Genomic DNA, 21,785 nt, shown 5'->3' with positions numbered 1-21,785 from the left:
TCTCTGTGGATTAAACAGGCATGCATTTACATTCTCTGTGGATTAAACATGCATTCCTTTCCATTCTATAGCCTCTATGGCAATGTGTTGTGTGCATGGAGAATAGTCTTTTCCTATCCACCAGACCACTGTTGCTCTCCACTCCCTTCCCTGTTTAAGTAAACACCATGGAGGGATACATAGAGCGTAGGACTTCAGCACAACCTGTTAGAGAGAACACCAAGCCCATCTGTCAGAGCCCAAAATATTCAGATGAACACATCAACCTAAGAGGACAGCAACAGTTAAGCAATAAGGCCAGAGGGGGTGTTGTATATGGCCAATATACCACGGCTAAGGGCTGTTCTTAGGCAAAGCGGAGTGCCTGGATACAGCCCTTAGCCGTGGTATATTGGCCATATACCACAAACCCCTGAGGTGCCTTATTGCTATTATAAACTGGTTACAAACGTAATTAGAAGAGTAAAAATGAATGTTTTGTCATACCCGTGGTATAATATTCACCATTACAATATCAACTGAGTACAGTTGAATTTACTGGAATTTTAGCTTGTTTTTGGCTGTGTTTTTTTAGCTAGTTTTCCTAGCGCTTGGACACACAGAGATAACTAGTCTGTCTGTTGTTAGTGACAGAACAGACAGTAGTCTGGTGCTTGGACACACAGAGATAACTAGTCTGTCTGTTGTTAGTGACAGAACAGACAGTAGTCTGGCGCTTGGACACACAGAGATAACTAGTCTGTCTGTTGTTAGTGACAGAACAGACAGTAGTCTGGTGCTTGGACACACAGAGATAACTAGTCTGTCTGTTGTTAGTGACAGAACAGACAGTAGTCTGGTGCTTGGACACACAGAGATAACTAGTCTGTCTGTTGTTAGTGACAGAACAGACAGTAGTCTGGCGCTTGGACACACAGAGATAACTAGTCTGTCTGTTGTTAGTGACAGAACAGACAGTAGTCTGGTGCTTGGACACACAGAGATAACTAGTCTGTCTGTTGTTAGAGACAGAACAGACAGTAGTCTGGTGCTTGGACACACAGAGATAACTAGTCTGTCTGTTGTTAGTGACAGAACAGACAGTAGTCTGGTGCTTGGACACACAGAGATAACTAGTCTGTCTGTTGTTAGTGACAGAACAGACAGTAGTCTGGTGCTTGGACACACAGAGATAACTAGTCTGTCTGTTGTTAGTGACAGAACAGACAGTAGTCTGGCGCTTGGACACACAGAGATAACTAGTCTGTCTGTTGTTAGTGACAGAACAGACAGTAGTCTGGTGCTTGGACACACAGAGATAACTAGTCTGTCTGTTGTTAGTGACAGAACAGACAGTAGTCTGGCGCTTGGACACACAGAGATAACTAGTCTGTCTGTTGTTAGTGACAGAACAGACAGTAGTCTGGTGCTTGGACACACAGAGATAACTAGTCTGTCTGTTGTTAGTGACAGAACAGACAGTAGTCTGGTGCTTGGACACACAGAGATAACTAGTCTGTCTGTTGTTAGTGACAGAACAGACAGTAGTCTGGTGCTTGGACACACAGAGATAACTAGTCTGTCTGTTGTTAGTGACAGAACAGACAGTAGTCTGGTGCTTGGACACACAGAGATAACTAGTCTGTCTGTTGTTAGTGACAGAACAGACAGTAGTCTGGTGCTTGGACACACAGAGATAACTAGTCTGTCTGTTGTTAGTGACAGAACAGACTAGTCTGGTGCTTGGACACACAGAGATAACTAGTCTGTCTGTTGTTAGTGACAGAACAGACAGTAGTCTGGTGCTTGGACACACAGAGATAACTAGTCTGTCTGTTGTTAGTGACAGAACAGACAGTAGTCTGGCGCTTGGACACACAGAGATAACTAGTCTGTCTGTTGTTAGTGACAGAACAGACAGTAGTCTGGCGCTTGGACACACAGAGATAACTAGTCTGTCTGTTGTTAGTGACAGAACAGACAGTAGTCTGGTGCTTGGACACACAGAGATAACTAGTCTGTCTGTTGTTAGTGACAGAACAGACTAGTCTGGTGCTTGGACACACAGAGATAACTAGTCTGTCTGTTGTTAGTGACAGAACAGACAGTAGTCTGGCGCTTGGACACACAGAGATAACTAGTCTGTCTGTTGTTAGTGACAGAACAGACAGTAGTCTGGCGCTTGGACACACAGAGATAACTAGTCTGTCTGTTGTTAGTGACAGAACAGACAGTAGTCTGGTGCTTGGACACACAGAGATAACTAGTCTGTCTGTTGTTAGTGACAGAACAGACAGTAGTCTGGTGCTTGGACACACAGAGATAACTAGTCTGTCTGTTGTTAGTGACAGAACAGACAGTAGTCTGGCGCTTGGACACACAGAGATAACTAGTCTGTCTGTTGTTAGTGACAGAACAGACTAGTCTGGCGCTTGGACACACAGAGATAACTAGTCTGTCTGTTGTTAGTGACAGAACAGACAGTAGTCTGGCGCTTGGACACACAGAGATAACTAGTCTGTCTGTTGTTAGTGACAAAACAGACAGTAGTCTGGCGCTTGGACACACAGAGATAACTAGTCTGTCTGTTGTTAGTGACAGAACAGACAGTAGTCTGGTGCTTGGACACACAGAGATAACTAGTCTGTCTGTTGTTAGTGACAGAACAGACAGTAGTCTGGTGCTTGGACACACAGAGATAACTAGTCTGTCTGTTGTTAGTGACAGAACAGACAGTAGTCTGGCGCTTGGACACACAGAGATAACTAGTCTGTCTGTTGTTAGTGACAGAACAGACAGTAGTCTGGTGCTTGGACACACAGGAGATAACTAGTCTGTCTGTTGTTAGTGACAGAACAGACAGTAGTCTGGTGCTTGGACACACAGAGATAACTAGTCTGTCTGTTGTTAGTGACAAACAGACAGTAGTCTGGTCGCTTGGACACACAGAGATAACTAGTCTGTCTGTTGTTAGTGACAGAACAGACAGTAGTCTGGTGCTTGGACACACAGAGATAACTAGTCTGTCTGTTGTTAGTGACAGAACAGACAGTAGTCTGGTGCTTGGACACACAGAGATAACTAGTCTGTCTGTTGTTAGTGACAGAACAGACAGTAGTCTGGTGCTTGGACACACAGAGATAACTAGTCTGTCTGTTGTTAGTGACAGAACAGACAGTAGTCTGGTGCTTGGACACACAGAGATAACTAGTCTGTCTGTTGTTAGTGACAGAACAGACAGTAGTCTGGTGCTTGGACACACAGAGATAACTAGTCTGTCTGTTGTTAGTGACAGAACAGACAGTAGTCTGGTGCTTGGACACACAGAGATAACTAGTCTGTCTGTTGTTAGTGACAGAACAGACAGTAGTCTGGTGCTTGGACACACAGAGATAACTAGTCTGTCTGTTGTTAGTGACAGAACAGACAGTAGTCTGGTGCTTGGACACACAGAGATAACTAGTCTGTCTGTTGTTAGTGACAGAACAGACAGTAGTCTGGTGCTTGGACACACAGAGATAACTAGTCTGTCTGTTGTTAGTGACAGAACAGACAGTAGTCTGGTGCTTGGACACACAGAGATAACTAGTCTGTCTGTTGTTAGTGACAGAACAGACAGTAGTCTGGCGCTTGGACACACAGAGATAACTAGTCTGTCTGTTGTTAGTGACAGAACAGACAGTAGTCTGGCGCTTGGACACACAGAGATAACTAGTCTGTCTGTTGTTAGTGACAGAACAGACAGTAGTCTGGTGCTTGGACACACAGAGATAACTAGTCTGTCTGTTGTTAGTGACAGAACAGACAGTAGTCTGGTGCTTGGACACACAGAGATAACTAGTCTGTCTGTTGTTAGTGACAGAACAGACAGTAGTCTGGTGCTTGGACACACAGAGATAACTAGTCTGTCTGTTGTTAGTGACAGAACAGACAGTAGTCTGGTGCTTGGACACACAGAGATAACTAGTCTGTCTGTTGTTAGTGACAGAACAGACAGTAGTCTGGTGCTTGGACACACAGAGATAACTAGTCTGTCTGTTGTTAGTGACAGAACAGACAGTAGTCTGGTGCTTGGACACACAGAGATAACTAGTCTGTCTGTTGTTAGTGACAGAACAGACAGTAGTCTGGTGCTTGGACACACAGAGATAACTAGTCTGTCTGTTGTTAGTGACAGAACAGACAGTAGTCTGGTGCTTGGACACACAGAGATAACTAGTCTGTCTGTTGTTAGTGACAGAACAGACAGTAGTCTGGTGCTTGGACACACAGAGATAACTAGTCTGTCTGTTGTTAGTGACAGAACAGACAGTAGTCTGGCGCTTGGACACACAGAGATAACTAGTCTGTCTGTTGTTAGAGACAGAACAGACAGTAGTCTGGTGCTTGGACACACAGAGATAACTAGTCTGTCTGTTGTTAGTGACAGAACAGACAGTAGTCTGGTGCTTGGACACACAGAGATAACTAGTCTGTCTGTTGTTAGTGACAGAACAGACAGTAGTCTGGTGCTTGGACACACAGAGATAACTAGTCTGTCTGTTGTTAGTGACAGAACAGACAGTAGTCTGGCGCTTGGACACACAGAGATAACTAGTCTGTCTGTTGTTAGTGACAGAACAGACAGTAGTCTGGTGCTTGGACACACAGAGATAACTAGTCTGTCTGTTGTTAGTGACAGAACAGACAGTAGTCTGGCGCTTGGACACACAGAGATAACTAGTCTGTCTGTTGTTAGTGACAGAACAGACAGTAGTCTGGTGCTTGGACACACAGAGATAACTAGTCTGTCTGTTGTTAGTGACAGAACAGACAGTAGTCTGGCGCTTGGACACACAGAGATAACTAGTCTGTCTGTTGTTAGTGACAGAACAGACAGTAGTCTGGCGCTTGGACACACAGGAGTAACTTCAGCAATTTCTTCAAATATCAAATGGAGAACTTGAAAATAGAGGCAAAATAAGTGCTTATTTTACTTGTTTAGAAAGAAGGGAGCTTGACAGGAAATGCATTGAATGGTGTTGTGGTGAGCATGCTGGACGGTGAGAGAGGAGGATTTACACCTACCTATAGAACACACAACATCAACGTGTTCAACACATCAGGAGGAAGAAGCCTAATAAGGTATAGAGGATGTAATGCATGGAAAACATCCAAGCCCTATCCAGACATCCATATGAAGGTAAGCACAGTACATCTGATATAGCTACTCTAGCAGCGGTAAATAGCAGCACAGTGAAAGACCTGATCAATGCTCCAACCAGACATGCTCTCAGCCCACCACAGGCCTTCCAGTACAGTTAATGTGAGAGTGTGTTCACGGTGTGGAAACCCATCAATATCCTTAACATCGGTAGGCTGCAGCTACATCAATTACCACTGCAGAGCACTTGTAACCTGGTTCCTCACTACTCTGCTACCATTAGGACAAGTCCATCGACCCCCTGCATGGTGTGTTTGTGCGCACCTGTGTGTCTTCTAACTCACCGCTGAGCTCTCCTTCCAGAACCTGCTCCATGTGTCTCATCATGGCCTCCAGGTCGCTGTCCTGAGGAACAGCAAAGGTCAGAGTTCACACTCAGTTATGGTTTATTATGTTTACAGCTGTTAAACTTGGCATTTCGATGTAAATGACATGGTCAAACGGTCATCATAATACATGTGCTGGAGTATCCTGAGTATTTTTCACCGGTATAAAACAAACCTAGAGAATCATTTGAGCAGGTGTCCAAACAGTCCAACTACACACAGAGAGGTAGTGGATCTCAGGAGATGGAGGTCAGTGAGCTGAGCTGTACAACAACAACAAGCACACAGCATCTCTCTCAGGGATTCCCCCGACCCTGTCAGATATGTCAGGTAGGGGTTCCGATCCCCTCCCCCTAGAGACAGCAACAGCCAATCACACTGTCTGTATAGACCTCACATCCCAGCATCCCCCTCTCTCCGTGGCCCCCAGGGCACCACACCACCATGGCACCGCTGCTGAGGAGAAATGCAAACATCAGCCATGAGACATCTTTCAGCTGTCAGATTGTCAGAAGGAGCTCCTCTCCGTGGCGTCACATGACAACTTCTCCATTGATGAGGCTCCAAGGGGCCAGGAAACAGCAGCTGCTGCATGGCCTCAGTGTGTGTTAGACCCTGGCTGGACTCTCCTGGGTACAGCAGTGTGATGTGTGCCACATCCATGTGACAAAGGAGGGGAAAGAGGGAGTCACCCCCGTTACCCTGCGTTACTGTCATCCAACAGGACGGCGTGGAGAGCCTAATGTCGCAGGGCAAGCTACAAGGAGCTGGAGAAGATGAGTGAGTATTTAGATGAAGCCACACTGGCACCATCTCAGAGGTGAGGTGAAGCGTGCAGTGCCCTACTATAGAACTAATGAATCTGTGGGAAATGTGTCTTCATCTAGGAGGACAAACCTGTACAAGGAGGAAGTGCATCGTTAAGAGAGAACTAGTCTAAACCGTCTCTCCTCCACTGGATTCACTCTGACACCAGCACAGCTGAAAGTCTACATCCAACTACCTGTCTACATCCATCCTTATCCCTGGCAACACACTCATTTACCAACTCCCAAAGCTGAATTCTTCTTTTTTATTTGCTCGCTTTGTTCTTTTCTACCTTTCTCCTTTCTCCTGTCCTTTCTCCCAACAGTGACAAATAGTTTTAATCTAGCTTGGCCTTCCTTCTCTCATGGTGCAGTGGGAAGAGATTGGGTTGCAGCCTTGACATATCCCCTCATGTGTGTGTCAGGGGAAAGAAGGAAGGAGGAAATATATTTTTTCTCTGCAGGGGGGGTAGAATGCTGAATGCAAATCATTGCATAAATAAATTAAGAATGAACTAGCTCAAGAATACCCTAGTCAAGACAGGTATTATGTAATCAGATGGGATGATAAATAACTAGCAAGAAGTTAGTCTACTAGCGCGAGTTAATAGTACTTGCCGTCTCTCTGTCTCTCTCTGTGTCTCTGCCTCTTTGTCTCTCTCTCTCTGTCTCTCTCTCTGTCTCTCTCTGTGTCTCTCTCTGTGTCTCTCTCTGTGTCTCTCTCTGTGTCTCTCTGTATTTCTGTGCCAGCTCCCATGTCACTCACATTGCACACACAACCACACCCACACAGCCTCTCCCCTGCTCCCTAGCACCATGCTCTGTTTGTCTCCCTTCCTCTGCTCTGGTTAATAAAGTACCAAAAAAATGTGCTTTTCTACTACTTCCCTCACTCGGACCGGACCTGGTGTGGACCCGGGTGAACGTTTTAAAAATTAATTGTGTCCAGCTGGGAAAGCCCCGAGTCCATTTCAAAACGGGACCTCTAAGTCCCATCAGCATTTATTCTCATTATTCAGATTATACAAATTCAAATCAGGAAGTGTTTAATGTCATGTGATTTTTTATTTAATTTGCATTGATGTCAGAGTGATTAGAGGGACAATAGAGCGCTGAGTACCAGACCATTCATTAGCAACCTGACAGCCGTTAGTGAGTTGGGTACCACCAATGCATCAGCACCATTCATGTAGGCTTACAGAGCGCAGAATAGGAGGAGACTGCCGTGACTCAGTGGCAGTAGTGGTGCATGGGTAAAATCACTGGGGAAGCCCACACCCTCAAAAAGATCCATATTACAACCTATGTGTTGTGATAATTGCGTTGTTTGCTCTACAACCTGCTAGTTCACATGCCTTGCCACAGTGATATACAGGCCTAAAGGCCTAGACAATAAGAAGAGCCTTCCCTGTAGCTCAGTTGGTAGAGCATGGTGTTTGCAACACCAGGGTTGTGGGTTCGATTCCCACGGGGGGCCAGCACAGAGAAAAATAAAATAAATGTATGAAATGTATGCATTCACTACTGTAAGTCGCTCTGGATAAGAGCGTCTGCTAAATGATGTAAATGTAAGACACAGTGGCAGAATAAATTCAACCACACCTTTGTTTTATCACAAAACTGGAGAGCAACCTCTGTCTCGTGAAGTCCACAAAGCATATTGTATTTACAGTAACAGACAGTTACATGACCTACTGCATGGTAAAGCAAGTTAATGTTCCCGACATTTTCGGACCACTAAACAACTGTTGCTTTAGAATGACAGAGTTACTACAAGTCGCAAAGAAAACAGGAGCCTCCACTGTTCCAGCCCAATTTCAACATCATCAAATCACCTCTGCTTAGTCTAATACAGTGACAACTAAAAGATACCAAAAACTATTTAGGACAATCAATGTAAGCTAAATATGATGTGGCTGTCCATGGTTCTGATTTGTGTGTGTGTGCGTTCATGCAAGTAGAAAAACATGTTGACTCACCCTACTTGTAGAGAAACGTCAATGCCATCCTCCTCTCTTTCATGTTGATGAAACGGTCTATCACTCTGTCATACAGTACACGCTTTTATTTTTTGTTGTCCTAGGCTACCTGGCTAAAATGCTGGCTCGCTAGCCTAACTTCTATTCACGGGCAAAGTTAGCTACTTAAAACTTCTTAGGGCTAGGTGTCCCACTAGCGGGACAATTTCTGGTGAAACTGGAGGGAGCGCAATTGAAATAAATAGTCATAAATATGATGGATTTTAAACATTTATTTACATATAAGTGTCTTATATCGGCAGTAAGCTTAAATTCTTGTTAATCTAACTGCACTGTTCGATTTACAGTAGTTATTACAGCGAAAACATGCCATGCGATTGTTTGAGGATGGCTGCCCACATCAAAATATTTTTCCACCGGCACAGGTTTCATACATTCACATACAACGATTAAATGTTCACTTACTTTTTGAAAATCTCCCTCTGATTTGTCATCCAAAGGGTCCCAGCGATAACATGTAGTGTCGTTTTATTAGATAAAATCCTTCTTTATATCCCTAAAAGTCCTTTTAGTTGGCGCCAACGATTTGAGTAATCCACAAGTTCAATTTGCAGAGAAAGGAATCCGAAAATCTACCACTAAACTTTGTTTAGAAAAGTCAAAATACGTTTCTATTTACTCCTCAGATACCCTAAAATGTAATCAAACTATAATATTTCTTTCAAGAAAGAAGTATGTTCAATGGGAAACTGATTTTAGCAGGTGCGTAATGTCTTCATGGCGCGCGCAAACATGAATTTCCAAGACTGTGTCCCTCTACTAAAACTGATATTTCTTATTCGTTTTTGAAGTTACAAGCCTGAAACCTTGAACATAGACTGCTGACACCCTGTGGAAGCCATAGGAATTGCATCCTGGGAGCTAAATATGACCTTTCTCTTGCATTTCTAAGAGGAAGTTCTCTCTCAAAAATAAATTCCGGTTGTTTTTTCTTTGGATTTTCTCCTACCATATCTATTGTGTTATATTCTCCTACATTATTTTAACATTTCTACAAACATCAAAGTGTTTTCTTTCCAATGGTACCAATTATATGCATATCCTGGCTTCAGAGCCTGAGCTACAGGCAGTTTACTTTGGGCACGTCATTCACACAGGAAGTGGAGAAAAAAAGAGGCCTAGCCCTAAGAAGTTCATTGGTCTTCTACATCTTGCTACATATTGAACTTCCATCATCTCAGGCCCAACAATGTATTCATTAATGGTTGGATCAGAATCACCATTATAATCATTGGCCTGTAAGGAGGATTAAGTAAAAGCACAACTCCAAATCTTTATCTCAGTCTAGGGCTGGGCGGTATACAGTTTTTTGCGATATACCGGTATTGATGCACGGACCGGTTTGGGTTTTTAGTCTACCTTCTATAACTGTATTTGAATGTTTGGTTTGTTAAAATGTGATACGCTGTGTGTAACGCCCATTTTTATAGTTTACTTTGCTACTTGAATCATCTCTCTCCACTCTCTCCATAATGCTTTCCACGCAGACCTAGCCACGCCCCGTCACTTAAGGAGCGCATTTGTTGTTCCTCGACCAGGGGACACGTACAGTCTGCATGGTCAATGTAGCACATACAACAATGTTGACAACGATGCAGTTCTACAAGGATTCTATAATTACACTATTAGCGTGTGTTTCTTACATCTGCAAACAGCTAGTTTGTCTTTTCTTAGCCGCTAATGCTAATCACTAGCTCTGCTAATAAATGTACTGAGTAAGAGCAAGCGTAATTAGCTATACAGCCTGATAATACCAGTGATGGTGTAGACCTAAATCAGCAACAGTGTCTTCTAAATTAAAGAGGTAAACGCAAAGCAAGAATATGTTAGCTACATGAAGTAGCTAAGAGAAAACATTCAATGTAGCCAAAGATAATAGGTCCCCTAGGAAACACATTACTTCCTACCCTGTCACAATAACTCCTCCCTTGCATTTTCATTCATTGTCATGTCAAGCAACACTGTATTAAAAGTGCCCACTATTATATTCTAACTCTATAATTTGAATAGACATTCTATTTCCATGATTCCAACAGTTAACCCAAGTGTTTTGCTCTGAATCGCAAGTCAAATTGCAACATTTGGTTAAAAATAAGGCCCAGATTGCTTGCCCATATTGTGCAGCCCTATGTGGCAGTGTGGAAATTATCTCAAATGCAGAAATTGATGACAATGATGACTTTTTTGGGGTTGAAGTTGAATTGAACAGTATAAAACAATCAGAATAGAGAAAGACCCATTGAAATCACTTAGAATGTATGTGTTGCCAACCTAGAGTCATGCACTACTAATAAAGCTAATTTAGAACTTTTATTATTAAAAAACATAAAATACCGTCAAATATGTCATACTGTCAATTGTTTTTAAATAACGTGATATAATGTTTTGGCCATATCGCCCAGCCCTATCTCAGTCCATTACTAATTTAGGAAAGGGACAATTTTAGCTAGCTGGCTAGCTAGCCACCGGAGGATTTTCTGTCAATGATTTATGCTCTCAATGGTATTTCATAGGAGTGACGCAAATCCAAGCTGTCCTTTTGGTGCGCCAGGACCATTCACATTTGAGCTCGCTCAGTTTAGCTCAACGCTGATTAGCACATTTTTTATACTTTTTTTGTCAAGGCAGGCCAAATGCTCGCTGGCTTCCCTTGCCTTCAATGCTATGGGCGGCATCAATGTCATACTTATTTGGACCAGACAGCATCAGAAAGATGGCCTACACGTAGAGAGACAGAGGGACACTGTTTCACTCGCTCGGATGCTTTCTCCTGTGAGATACATTCAGCCTCTTGCGAATTGACGGAAAATTCTGAAACAGATGAAAGATAAATTATTTTATGTTTTTTAATTTTTTCTTGGTAATGTTGGGGAAGCCTGGCTTCCCTTGGCATCCATGAATGCACGCCACTGCTCAACGGTCACATGGAATTTGACTGCGGTCATGACAACAACCCTAGATGGTCTTGCCATAATAAAAGTTATGGTATTCAATGTATAAGATATTAAGGTTAAAATACTGATACTGACAAATGTACAGATGTAGGATCTTCATTTGATCACTCTTTTGTTGATGAGAATTTTCCTGCAAAGCAGTTAATGCCAACTTGTAGTGTATTTGAGTTTTAAAAAGGCTTCTAAAGTGTGTAATTTCTACTTAGAAATGTCAGACTTAATATGCTCTAACGAAAAATGTATCAGCACCTACAAAACTGTCCATTAATTAAAATCCACATAATAATTCTGATTTCCTTTGGCTGCAGGATTATTTTCCTGCTGTATCAAACTGGCTCAAATTAAGAGCCTACATCTGTACAGTATATCCTGTGTCAGGGATTTGTTATCAGAGGTGTTCTGTTACTAAATGAGCTTGCAGTCTGGCTAGAGAAGCCTCAAGTCTCATAAGGTTTTGTATTGTGTTGTGTTGTATTGTATTGTGTTGTGTTGTATTGTATTGTGTTGTATTGTATTGTGTTGCATTGTATTGTATTGTGTTGCATTGTATTGTATTGTATTGTGTTGCAATGTATTGTATCAATTTGTAAGTCGCTCTGGATAAGAGCGTCTGCTAAATTACGTAAATGTAAATGTAATGTAAATGTTTTGTGTTGCATTGTATTATATTGTATTGTGTTGCATTGTATTGTATTGTGTTGTAATGTCTAATAAGCCTGCAATTAGTAGGGATTAGATTGATCTGAACAACGTGGGATCATTACATTTCCATAATGCTGCATACGGGAGTTTGGACCCACAGCACAGCGCAGCACATTAACACTCATTAACTACACAGTGAGGCTCGTGGCCTTGGGCAAGGTCTGGTGCTATCATTGTAGATGTAGGTCTTAATTTGATCACTCTTTTGTTACTGAGAATGCAAACTTGTAGTGTGTTTAAGGTTTAAAAAGGCTTGTAAAGTTTGTAATTTCCACTTTAAAATGTATCAAACCCTACAAAAAATGTCCATTCATAATAATCCACATAATAATTTACATTTCCTGTTGCTGCAGGATTCTTTTCCTACTGTAGCAAACTGGCTCAAATTAAGATCCTACTGTACATCTGTAAGTGAATCTAATATCAACCTATAAAGACCAAATGTGTAAACCACTTGTGTTGTATTTATGACCAGGACAAGCAGAGGGAATAACCACCATGCTAATGTATGTTTTGAATATACTTATCATGCTAATCCAATGATGATGAGAATGTTGGTGTGTGTGTGTGTGTATGTGTGTGTGTGTGTGTGTGTGTGTGTGTGTGTGTGTGTGTGTGTGTGTGTGTGTGTGTGTGTGTGTGTGTGTGTGTGTGTGTGTGTGTGAAATGAAAGTCCTCACACACCAGGACTACAAAGCCGGGAATCCCTGGGTAAACCATAGAGTCTCATCCTGCCAAGGCGCTTCTCTGGCATCCGGCCACAGAGGAGAATTACTCTCTGAATTCACATTGTTCTCGTTTGGATTTCTTCAATGATGATTAGTGGTTGGCTTTTGTGCAACTCTGGATAAGAAAAACCTGAGAGCCAACGGAGCCAAACTGATTCAAATATTATCTCACTGATAAAGAGGCAAACACTAAAGTGTGCCAGTGAACAATGCTCCAAAAAGCCCCGAGCCCCCTGAGCCAGCCCTCACAACAAACACATTTATCCCCCTGAGCCAGCCCTCACAACAAACACATTTATCCACATTCTCCAGCACAGGATTATTCAACAGTAATCCCTCCTGAATCCCCACCCAGATGCACCACCACTACAGAATACAAACCAGAGCATTAGAACAGGCAGAAGTTAAGAATAGAACGGTTTAAAGCTGTGTTCCATGCTGTGTGGCCCGCCCCTCATAGTCTGTCAATCATTTTGAATGTATTAAATTAATTGGTGCAGACAGTCAATCAAGTCTTCTCTCCTGTGTCAAGACAGACACATAGTCAATCAAGTCGTCTCTCCTGTGTCAAGACAGACAGACCGTCAATCAAGTCTTCTCTCTTGTGTGAAGACAGACACATAACCAATCAAGTCTTCTCTCCTGTGTGAAGACAGACAGTCAATGGAGACTAGCTAGCTGCATCAGGACTAAGGGGAGAGGGTGTTAGCCACATCAGTGTTGGTCAGGGATGTTAAAATAGAGATCTATGCACCTTCACTTGTTTTTCATTCTGTGTTTTTCATTCTCTTTCCACAAACACAAGGCTCATAAGAGTTCATGAAAGTTAAGCTTCCCAGATGTGGCAATGAATGTTCCCATTCATAGTAATGGAATGACACCATACAGTAGCATGGAGGCTAGCTAGCCACATCAGGACTAAGTTATGGGGAGAGGGTGCTAGCCACATCAGGACTAAGTTATGGGGAGATGGTTCTAGAGCATCATAGCCTACAGCAAGGTTTAAATGGTTATTGATATTCTACACAAAATAACATGTAAAGTGCCATTATTGTCACCATAAATGACTGCATTACTTTATGAAAACATGCATGGCATCATAAAGTCACAGATTTTACATTGACAACATTATAACCCAACTCTAAATAACGGATTCATAATCATGGTATGCTTATTCAATGGTTGCCACCAGAGATACCATAAAAATGCTTTTCAACTTGAGAAAAAGGCTGAGAGACACTGATAGCTGTCAGTACCACTCTAAAGGGCAATACATCTCCACATCCTTTCTTGGAACTTTCCCCCTTTCACCTTCACACAGGAGAGAGGACTTGATTGGCTGTATGTCTGTCTGTCTTCACACAGAAGAGAGGATTTGATTGGCTGTATGTCTGTCTCTCTCCACACAGGAGAGAGGACTTGATTGGCTCTATGTCTGTCTGTCTTCACACAGGAGAGAGGACTTGATTGGCTGTATGTCTGTCTGTCTTCACACAGGAGAGAGGACTTGATTGACTGTCTGTCTGTCTGTCTGTCTGTCTGTCTGTCTGTCTGTCTGTCTGTCTGTCTGTCTGTCTGTCTGTCTGTCTGTCTTCACACAGGAGAGAGGACTTGATTAACTGTCTGTCTGTCTTCACAGAGGAGAGAGGACTTGATTAACTGTCTGTCTGTCTTCACACAGAAGAGAGGACTTGTCTGTCTGTCTGTCTGTCTGTCTGTCTGTCTGTCTGTCTGTCTGTCTGTCTGTCTGTCTGTCTGTCTGTCTGTCTGTCTGTCTGTCTGTCTGTCTGTCTGTCTGTCTTCACACAGGAGAGAGGACTTGATTAACCTGTCAAGGTATAGGGGGCAGTATTTTCAATTTCGGATGAAAAGCGGGCCCAGAGTAAACTGCCTAATACTCGGGCCCAGAGTCAAATATTTGCATATTATTAGTAGATTTGGATAGAAAACACTCTGAAGTTTCTAAAACTGTTTGAATGATGTCTGTGAGTATAACAGAACTCATATGGCAGGCAAAAACCTGAGAAAAATCCAACCAGGAAGTGTGGAAATCTGAGAATTGTAGTTCTTCTTTTGAATATCTATCGAAACTACAGTGTCTGTGGGGTCACGTTGCACTTCCTAAGGCTTCCATTGGCTGTCAACAGCCTTCAGAAAGTTTTTCCATCATTCTCCTGTTACTGGGCAGAGAATAGGAGCTCAGTCAATGAGTGGACTGCCTATGGACAAAGAACTTGGTGATGCGCGAGCCCGACAGCGCGCCCCTCCTTCTTTTTCTTCTTGAATGAATACGCTATTGGAATATTATCAACGTTTTATGTTAAAAAAGACCCTAAGGATTGATTGTAAACAACGTTTGACATGTTTCTACGAACGGTAATGGAACTATTTGACTTTTCGTCTCTGATTTTGGGCTCGTGCGTTATGCCTTTGGATAGTGATCTGAACGCACGAACAAAACAGAGGTATTTGAACATAAATATGGATTATTTCAAAACAAAAAGAAAATTTATTGTGGAAGTAGGAGTCCTCGGAGTGCATTCTGATGAAGATCAGCAAAGGTAAGAGAATATTTATAATACTAATTCAGAGTTTTGTTGATCCCAGAACTTGGCGGGTAGCTGTATAGCTTGCTTCGATGGCTGAGCTATGTACTCAGAAAATTGAACAATGTGCTTTCTCCGTACAGTTATTTTGAAATCTGACAAAGCGGTTGCGTCAAGGAGTAGTGTATCTATAATTCTTTCAATAACTGTTGTAAATTTTATCAACGTTTATGATGAGTATCTTTGTAAATTGATGTGCACATTCACCGGAAGTTTTGGTGGGAATATATTTTCTGAACTTCACGCGCCAATGTAAAATGCTGTTTTTGAATATAAATATGAACTTTATCGAAGGAAACATACATGTATTGTATAACATGAAGTCCTATGAGTGCCATCTGATGAAGATCATCAAAGGTTAGTGAATATTTTAGCTGTACTTTTGGTTTTTGTGATGCATGTCCTCACTTGGAAAAAGGCGGTGTGGATTTTCTTGTGAAGTTTATGTCCTAACATAATCTAATTTTATGCTTTCGCCGTAAAGCCTTTTTGAAATCGGACAATGTGGTTAGATTAACAAGAGTCTTATCTTTAAAATGGTGTAAAATAGTTGATTGTCTGAGAAAATGAAATTCTGAGATTTTTGCTGTTTTGTATTTCGCGCCATGCTATTTCACTGGCTGTTGAATAGTGTGGGACGGTCACGTCCCACCTAGCCCAGAGAAGTTAACTGTCTGTCTGTCTTCACACAGGAGAGAGGACTTGATTAACTGTCTGTCTGTCTTCACACAGGAGAGAGGATTTGATTGTCTGTCTGTCTGTCTGTCTGTCTGTCTGTCTGTCTGTCTGTCTGTCTGTCTGTCTGTCTGTCTGTCTGTCTGTCTGTCTGTCTGTCTGTCTGTCTGTCTGTCTGTCTGTCTGTCTGTCTGTCTGTCTGTCTGTCTGTCTCAGTCTTCAAGTAGCAGGGAGAAGTAATTCAAGTAGCTCCAGAGCTTGCATACACCGACACACACTCATGCAAGCACACACATGCACACACACGCGGATGCATGCACACACACACACACACACACACACACACACACACACACACACACACACACACACACACACACACACACACACACACACACACACACACAGACTTCACCTGTCCATAGGTATGACAGAGGGTTTCTGAGGTCAGGGTGTCCCCTTCCTCTCTTTCCTCCTCCTCTTCATCAGTGCAGGACTCAAATCCATCCATGTAATAATACACCTCTGCAGTCTGAGGGTCCTCTGGGATCTCTACACACACACACACACACACACACACACACACACACACACACACACACACACACACACACACACACACACACAGTGGGGAACAAACAAAACAAAATAAGTGACGCAGTGTAGGGAGAATACAGAGAGATGGATCATGGATAATACAAGCCTGATTGGTTCAAAACACTGAAGCAAAGATAACGCAAGACTAACACTATGGGGGCCATTTTCTTCACGGAGAACAGTATTGAAATGTAGGGTGTAGATCATTTTCCCTCTCCAGAGCACGTTGGACGACACACATATACTCTCTCTCTACCTCTCTCTCTACCTCTCTCTACCTCTCTCTACATCTCTCTACCTCTCTCTATATCTCACTCTCACTTTCTTTCTCTGAGATATTTCCAGCAGTTGTGTGCTGGTGTGGGTTGGGGGAGTGTTGGGGAAAAAGCTGTGGTGGATGTCTGTGCTACTGGGAACATCCATCTCTTGAACACTTCCATTTTCTCACTTAGTGCTCTGCACCTGAGCACCAGCCTGTCCAGGGACTCCTCTCCACGGAGTGAAGTAGCGAGGGAGGGAGGAAGAGAAAGGGTGCGGAGAAAGAACAAGAGAAAGAGATAGGAAAAGAAGAGAGTGACAGCTGTATGGCGTTGAGTTACTTTTGCAGCAGCTTACTGTCTGCCTGAATGAGAGGGAAACGGGTAGAGAGAGAGTGAGAGAAGAGAGATAGAGACAGAAAAATAGAAAGACAGAGAGCACTGAGGAGCGAGACAGAGAAAGAAAATGTGTGGAAGAGAGTGGAAATCATTTTCATTTCATTTCCAATAATTGTTTATTTCCTATCTGCCACAGAAGCCTGTAATATACAGTGTTGACTGGTACTGGAGACAAAAGTTCAATTTCAAACCGGGACTATCTCCATGTCACTACTTCCGCCGAAGTCGGTCCCTCTCCTTGTTCGGGCGGCGTTCGGCGGTCGACGTCACCTGCCTTCTAGCCATCGCCGATCCACTTTTCATTTTCCATTTGTTTTGTCTTTGTCTTACACACCTGGTTTCAATCCCCCAATTACCTGTTCCTTATGTAACCCTCTGTTCTCCCATGTTTGTTTGTGAGTGATTGTTTCTATGTAGGAAGGTCCGTTATTGTGGGCTCTGTTTTTGTATTGCATTGATTATATGTTGAGTAAAATCTGGTTATTTACTCATATCTGCTGTCCTGCGCCTGACTCCTATACACCAGCTACACACAGACTTCCTAACAGAATCACTCACCCGAAAGAATGGAGTCAGCAGGAGCAGACGCCCTCCCTTCAGAGATATAGGAGTGCGTCCAGCAGCACGCGACCATATTGCAACATCTGGGCACCGCCATGGATCGCGTGCTGCAGAAGATGGATCGTTGGGAGAGAGGAGGAGGTCGTCCAGCGTCTCCACCAGCCCCACTACAGCAGGTCCCACTGTCCACCCCTCCTTCACCCGGTTCCAGCAGGATCCAGCTCGCGCTCCCGAGGGAGTATGATGGGACGGCTGCCGGATGCCAGGGGTTCCTACTCCAGCTTGAGCTCTACCTGGCGCCCGTCCACCCGGCTCCTTCGGGACGTGAGAGCATGTCCGCCCTCATCTCCTGCCTCTCAGGCAAAGCCCTGGAGTGGGCCAAAGCCGAATGGAGTGAGGGAGACGCGGCGTTGGACCATTACGCAGAGTTCACCCACCGCTTTCGGGCAGTTTTCGACAACCCGATTGAGGGTAGAGCGGTGGGTGAACGACTGGATTTTGCATTGGACTTCCGGACCCTGGCCACCAGCGCAGATGGAATGACAGGTCCCTGATCGATCACTACCGTTGCAGTCTGCGCGAGGACGTCCATCAGGAGTTGGCCTGCCTAGACACCACCCTCACGTTGGACCAGCTGGTGGACCTGTCCATCCGGCTGGACAACCTGCTGACTGCCCGCGGACGTCCGGATTGGGGCCTGTCAGTTCCATCCCCCAGCTCCGACGCCCATGGAGCTGGGAGGTGCTGCGCTTAGGGTGACCGGAGGAGGGGCCATTCCCTGCACCATCTGTGGCCGCAGAGGGCACACTGCTGGTCGGTGCTGGGGGGGTTCCTCAGGGAGTCGAGACAGCAGGCAGGGTACTATCGTGTCACCCCAGGTGAGTCGGCACCAGGCTCACCCAGAGCCCCCTGTTGCTCACATGTATATGTTTATTTCATTTCCTGAGTTTTCCTTGCATTCCCAGCATAAGGCGCTCGTAGATTCAGGCGCAGCTGGGAATTTTACTGACCATTAATTTGCCCATAGTTTAGGGATCCCCCTTGTTCCTGTGGATATGCCCTTCCCTGTGCACGCCCTAGATAGTCGACTATTAGGGTCAGGGCTGATTAGGGAGGCCACCGCTCCACTAGACATGGTTACGCAGGAGGGTCATAAGGAGAGACTCAGTCTTTTCCTGACTGATTCTCCTGCATTTCCCGTGGTGCTGGGCCTACCCTGGTTGGCCTGTCATGACCCCACTATTTCGTGGCAACAGAGGGCTTTCAAAGGGTAGTCATGAGAGTGCTCAGGGAGGTGTGTGGGGGTTTCCATCGGTGCGACTAAATCTCCTGGTAGATGCAGCACTTCCCAGGAGTTACGTGTATCCTCTGTCACAGGAGGAGACAGTGGCTATGGAAACATATGTCTCTGAATCCCTGGGGCAGGGATACATTCGGCCCTCCACTTCACCTGCCTCCTCGAGTTTCTTTTTTGTGAAGAAGAAGGATGGGGGTCTGCGCCCGTGTATTGACTATCGAGGTATCAATCAGATCACTGTGAGGTACAGCTACCCGTTGCCTCTCATCGCCAGTGCGATCGAGTCAGTGCACGGGGCGCGCTTCTTCACAAAATTGGATCTCAGGAGCGCTTACAACCTGGTGCGTATCCGGGAGGGGGACGAGTGGAAGACAGTATTTAGTACCACCTCTGGGCACTATGAGTACCTCGTCATGCCGTACGGGTTGATGAATGCTCCATCAGTCTTCCAGGCCTTTGTTGATGAGATTTTCCAGGACCTGCACGGGCAGGGTGTAGTGGTGTATATCGACGACATTCTGATATACTCCGCTACGCGCGCCGAGCATGTGTCCCTGGTGCGCAGGGTGCTTGGTCGACTGTTGGAGCATGACCTGTACGTCAAGGCTGAGAAATGTCTGTTCTTCCAACAGTCCGTCTCCTTCCTAGGGTACCGCATTTTCACTTCAGGGGTGGAGATGGAGTGACTGCATTTCAGCCGTGCGTAATTGGCCGACTCACACCACGGTAAAGGAATTGCAGCAGTTTCTAGGGTTTGCCAACTACTACTGGAGGTTTATCCGGGGTTTTGGTCAGGTAGTAGCTCCCATTACCTCACTGCTGAAGGGAGAACCGGTGTGGCTGCAGTGGTCGGCTGAGGCGGACAGGGCTTTTGGTCACCTGAAGGCTCTGTTTACCTCGGCTCCCGTGCTGGCTCATCCGGATCCCTCTTTGGCTTTCATAGTGGAGGTGGACGCGTCCGAGGCTGGGATAGGAGCCGTGCTCTCTCAGCGCTCGGGCACGCCACCAAAGCTCCGCCCCTGTGCATTCTTTTCGAAGAAGCTCAGCCCGGCGGAGCGAAACTATGATGTGAGGGACTGGGAGCTGTTGGCTGTTGTCAAGGCTCTGAAGGCGTGGAGACATTGGCTTGAGGGGGCTAATCACCCTTTTCTCATCTGGACTGACCACCGCAATCTGGAGTACATCCGGGTGGCGAGGAGACTGAACCCTCGCCAGGCAAGGTGGGCCATGTTCTTTACCCGTTTTGTTTTCACTCTGTCCTACAGACCAGGTTCCCAGAACGCTAAGGCAGACGCACTGTCCTGGATGTATGACACAGAGGAGCGGTCCATGGATCACACTCCCATACTTCCGGCCTCTTGCCTGGTGGCACCGGTGGTGTGGGAGTTGGACGCGGACATAGAGTGGGCGTTACGCACAGAGCCCACTCTGCTGTCCGCAACAGTTTGATCTATTGGGCCCACGCGTCACCCTCCTCTGGTCACCCTGGCATCAGTCGGACGGTGCGTTGCCTTAGTGGGAAGTACTGGTCGTCCACCTTGGCCAAGGACGTGAGGGTTTATGTTTCCTCCTGCTCGGTGTGCGCCCCGTTCCACAACGGCGTGGTCGCACCTGTCGGTGGGCTTCCTGACAGATCTTCCTCCATCACAGGGCAACACCACGATCCTGGTCGTTGTGGATCGGTTTTCTAAGTCCTGCCGTCTTCTCCCTTTGCCCGGTCTCCCTACGGCCCTACAGACTGCGGAGGCCCTGTTCACTCACGTCGTCCGGCAATACCGGGTGCCTGAGGATATAGTCTCTGATCGGGGTCCCCAGTTCATGTCCAGGGTCTGGAGAGGGTTCATGGAACGTCTGGGGGTCTCGGTCAGCCTCACCTCAGGTTTTCATCCCGAGAGTAACGGGCAGGTGGAGAGAGTAAATCAGGAAGTGGGTAGGTTTCTGCGGTCATATTGACAGGACCGGCCGGGGGAGTGGGCGGCATTCATCCCCTGGGCAGAGATGGCCCAAAACTCACTCCGCCACTCCTCCACTAACCTCTCTCCTTTCCAGTGCGTACTAGGGTATCAGCCTGTTCTGGCACCGTGGCATCAGAGATAGATCGAGGCTCCTGCGGTGGACGAATGGTTTAAGCATTCGGAGGAGACCTGGGAGGCTGCCCATGTGCACCTGCAATGGGCCATGAGGCGGCAGAAGGCGAGCGCCGACCGCTACCGCAGTGAGGCCCTGGTGTTCGCACCGGGGGACCGGGTCTGGCTCTCGACCCGAAACCTGCCCCTCCGCCTGCCCTGCCGGAAGCTGGGTCAGCGGTTTGTGGGGCCATTCAAAGTCCTGAGGAGACTGAACGAGGTATGCTACAGGTTACAGCTTCCCCCAGATTACCGTATTAATCCCTCGTTCCATGTGTCTCTCCTCAGGCCGGTGGTGGCTGGTCCACTCAAGGAGTGTGAGGTGTGGGAGGTTCCTCCACCCCCTCTGGACATCGAGGGGGCCCCGGCGTATGCTGTTCGAGCCATACTGGACTCGAGGCGTCGGGCGAGGGGCCTTCAGTACCTCGTGGAGTGGGAGGGGTACGGTCCGGAGGAGAGATGCTGGGTGTCGGTGGAGGACGTCTTGGACCCTTCGTTGCTGCGGGAGTTCCACCGTCTCCATCCGGATC

The 21,785-nt window shown here is 45.5% G+C and overlaps 1 protein-coding gene across 1 annotated transcript in view; it reads right to left on the bottom strand.

Annotated features, from left to right (window-relative positions):
- Positions 1–5,283: 5,283 nt before the first annotated feature.
- The window catches only part of LOC115176925 (serine/threonine-protein kinase Nek11), a 66,990-nt gene continuing 50,488 nt past the window's right edge, over positions 5,284–21,785 (bottom strand). Inside the window, exons 13-14 of the mRNA XM_029737323.1 lie at positions 16,434–16,570; positions 5,284–5,527 (exon numbers count right to left, since the gene is read on the bottom strand). Of these exons, the coding sequence (XP_029593183.1) occupies positions 5,402–5,527; positions 16,434–16,570 (263 nt within the window). The 3' untranslated portion in view covers positions 5,284–5,401. The remainder of the gene's footprint in view (positions 5,528–16,433; positions 16,571–21,785) is intronic.

Source organism: Salmo trutta, chromosome 37 (assembly GCF_901001165.1).
Source record: "Salmo trutta chromosome 37, fSalTru1.1, whole genome shotgun sequence".
NCBI lineage: Eukaryota > Metazoa > Chordata > Actinopteri > Salmoniformes > Salmonidae > Salmo > Salmo trutta.
The sequence above is the reverse complement of the archived record's forward strand: the minus strand, read 5'-3'. Positions and strand labels throughout refer to the sequence as shown.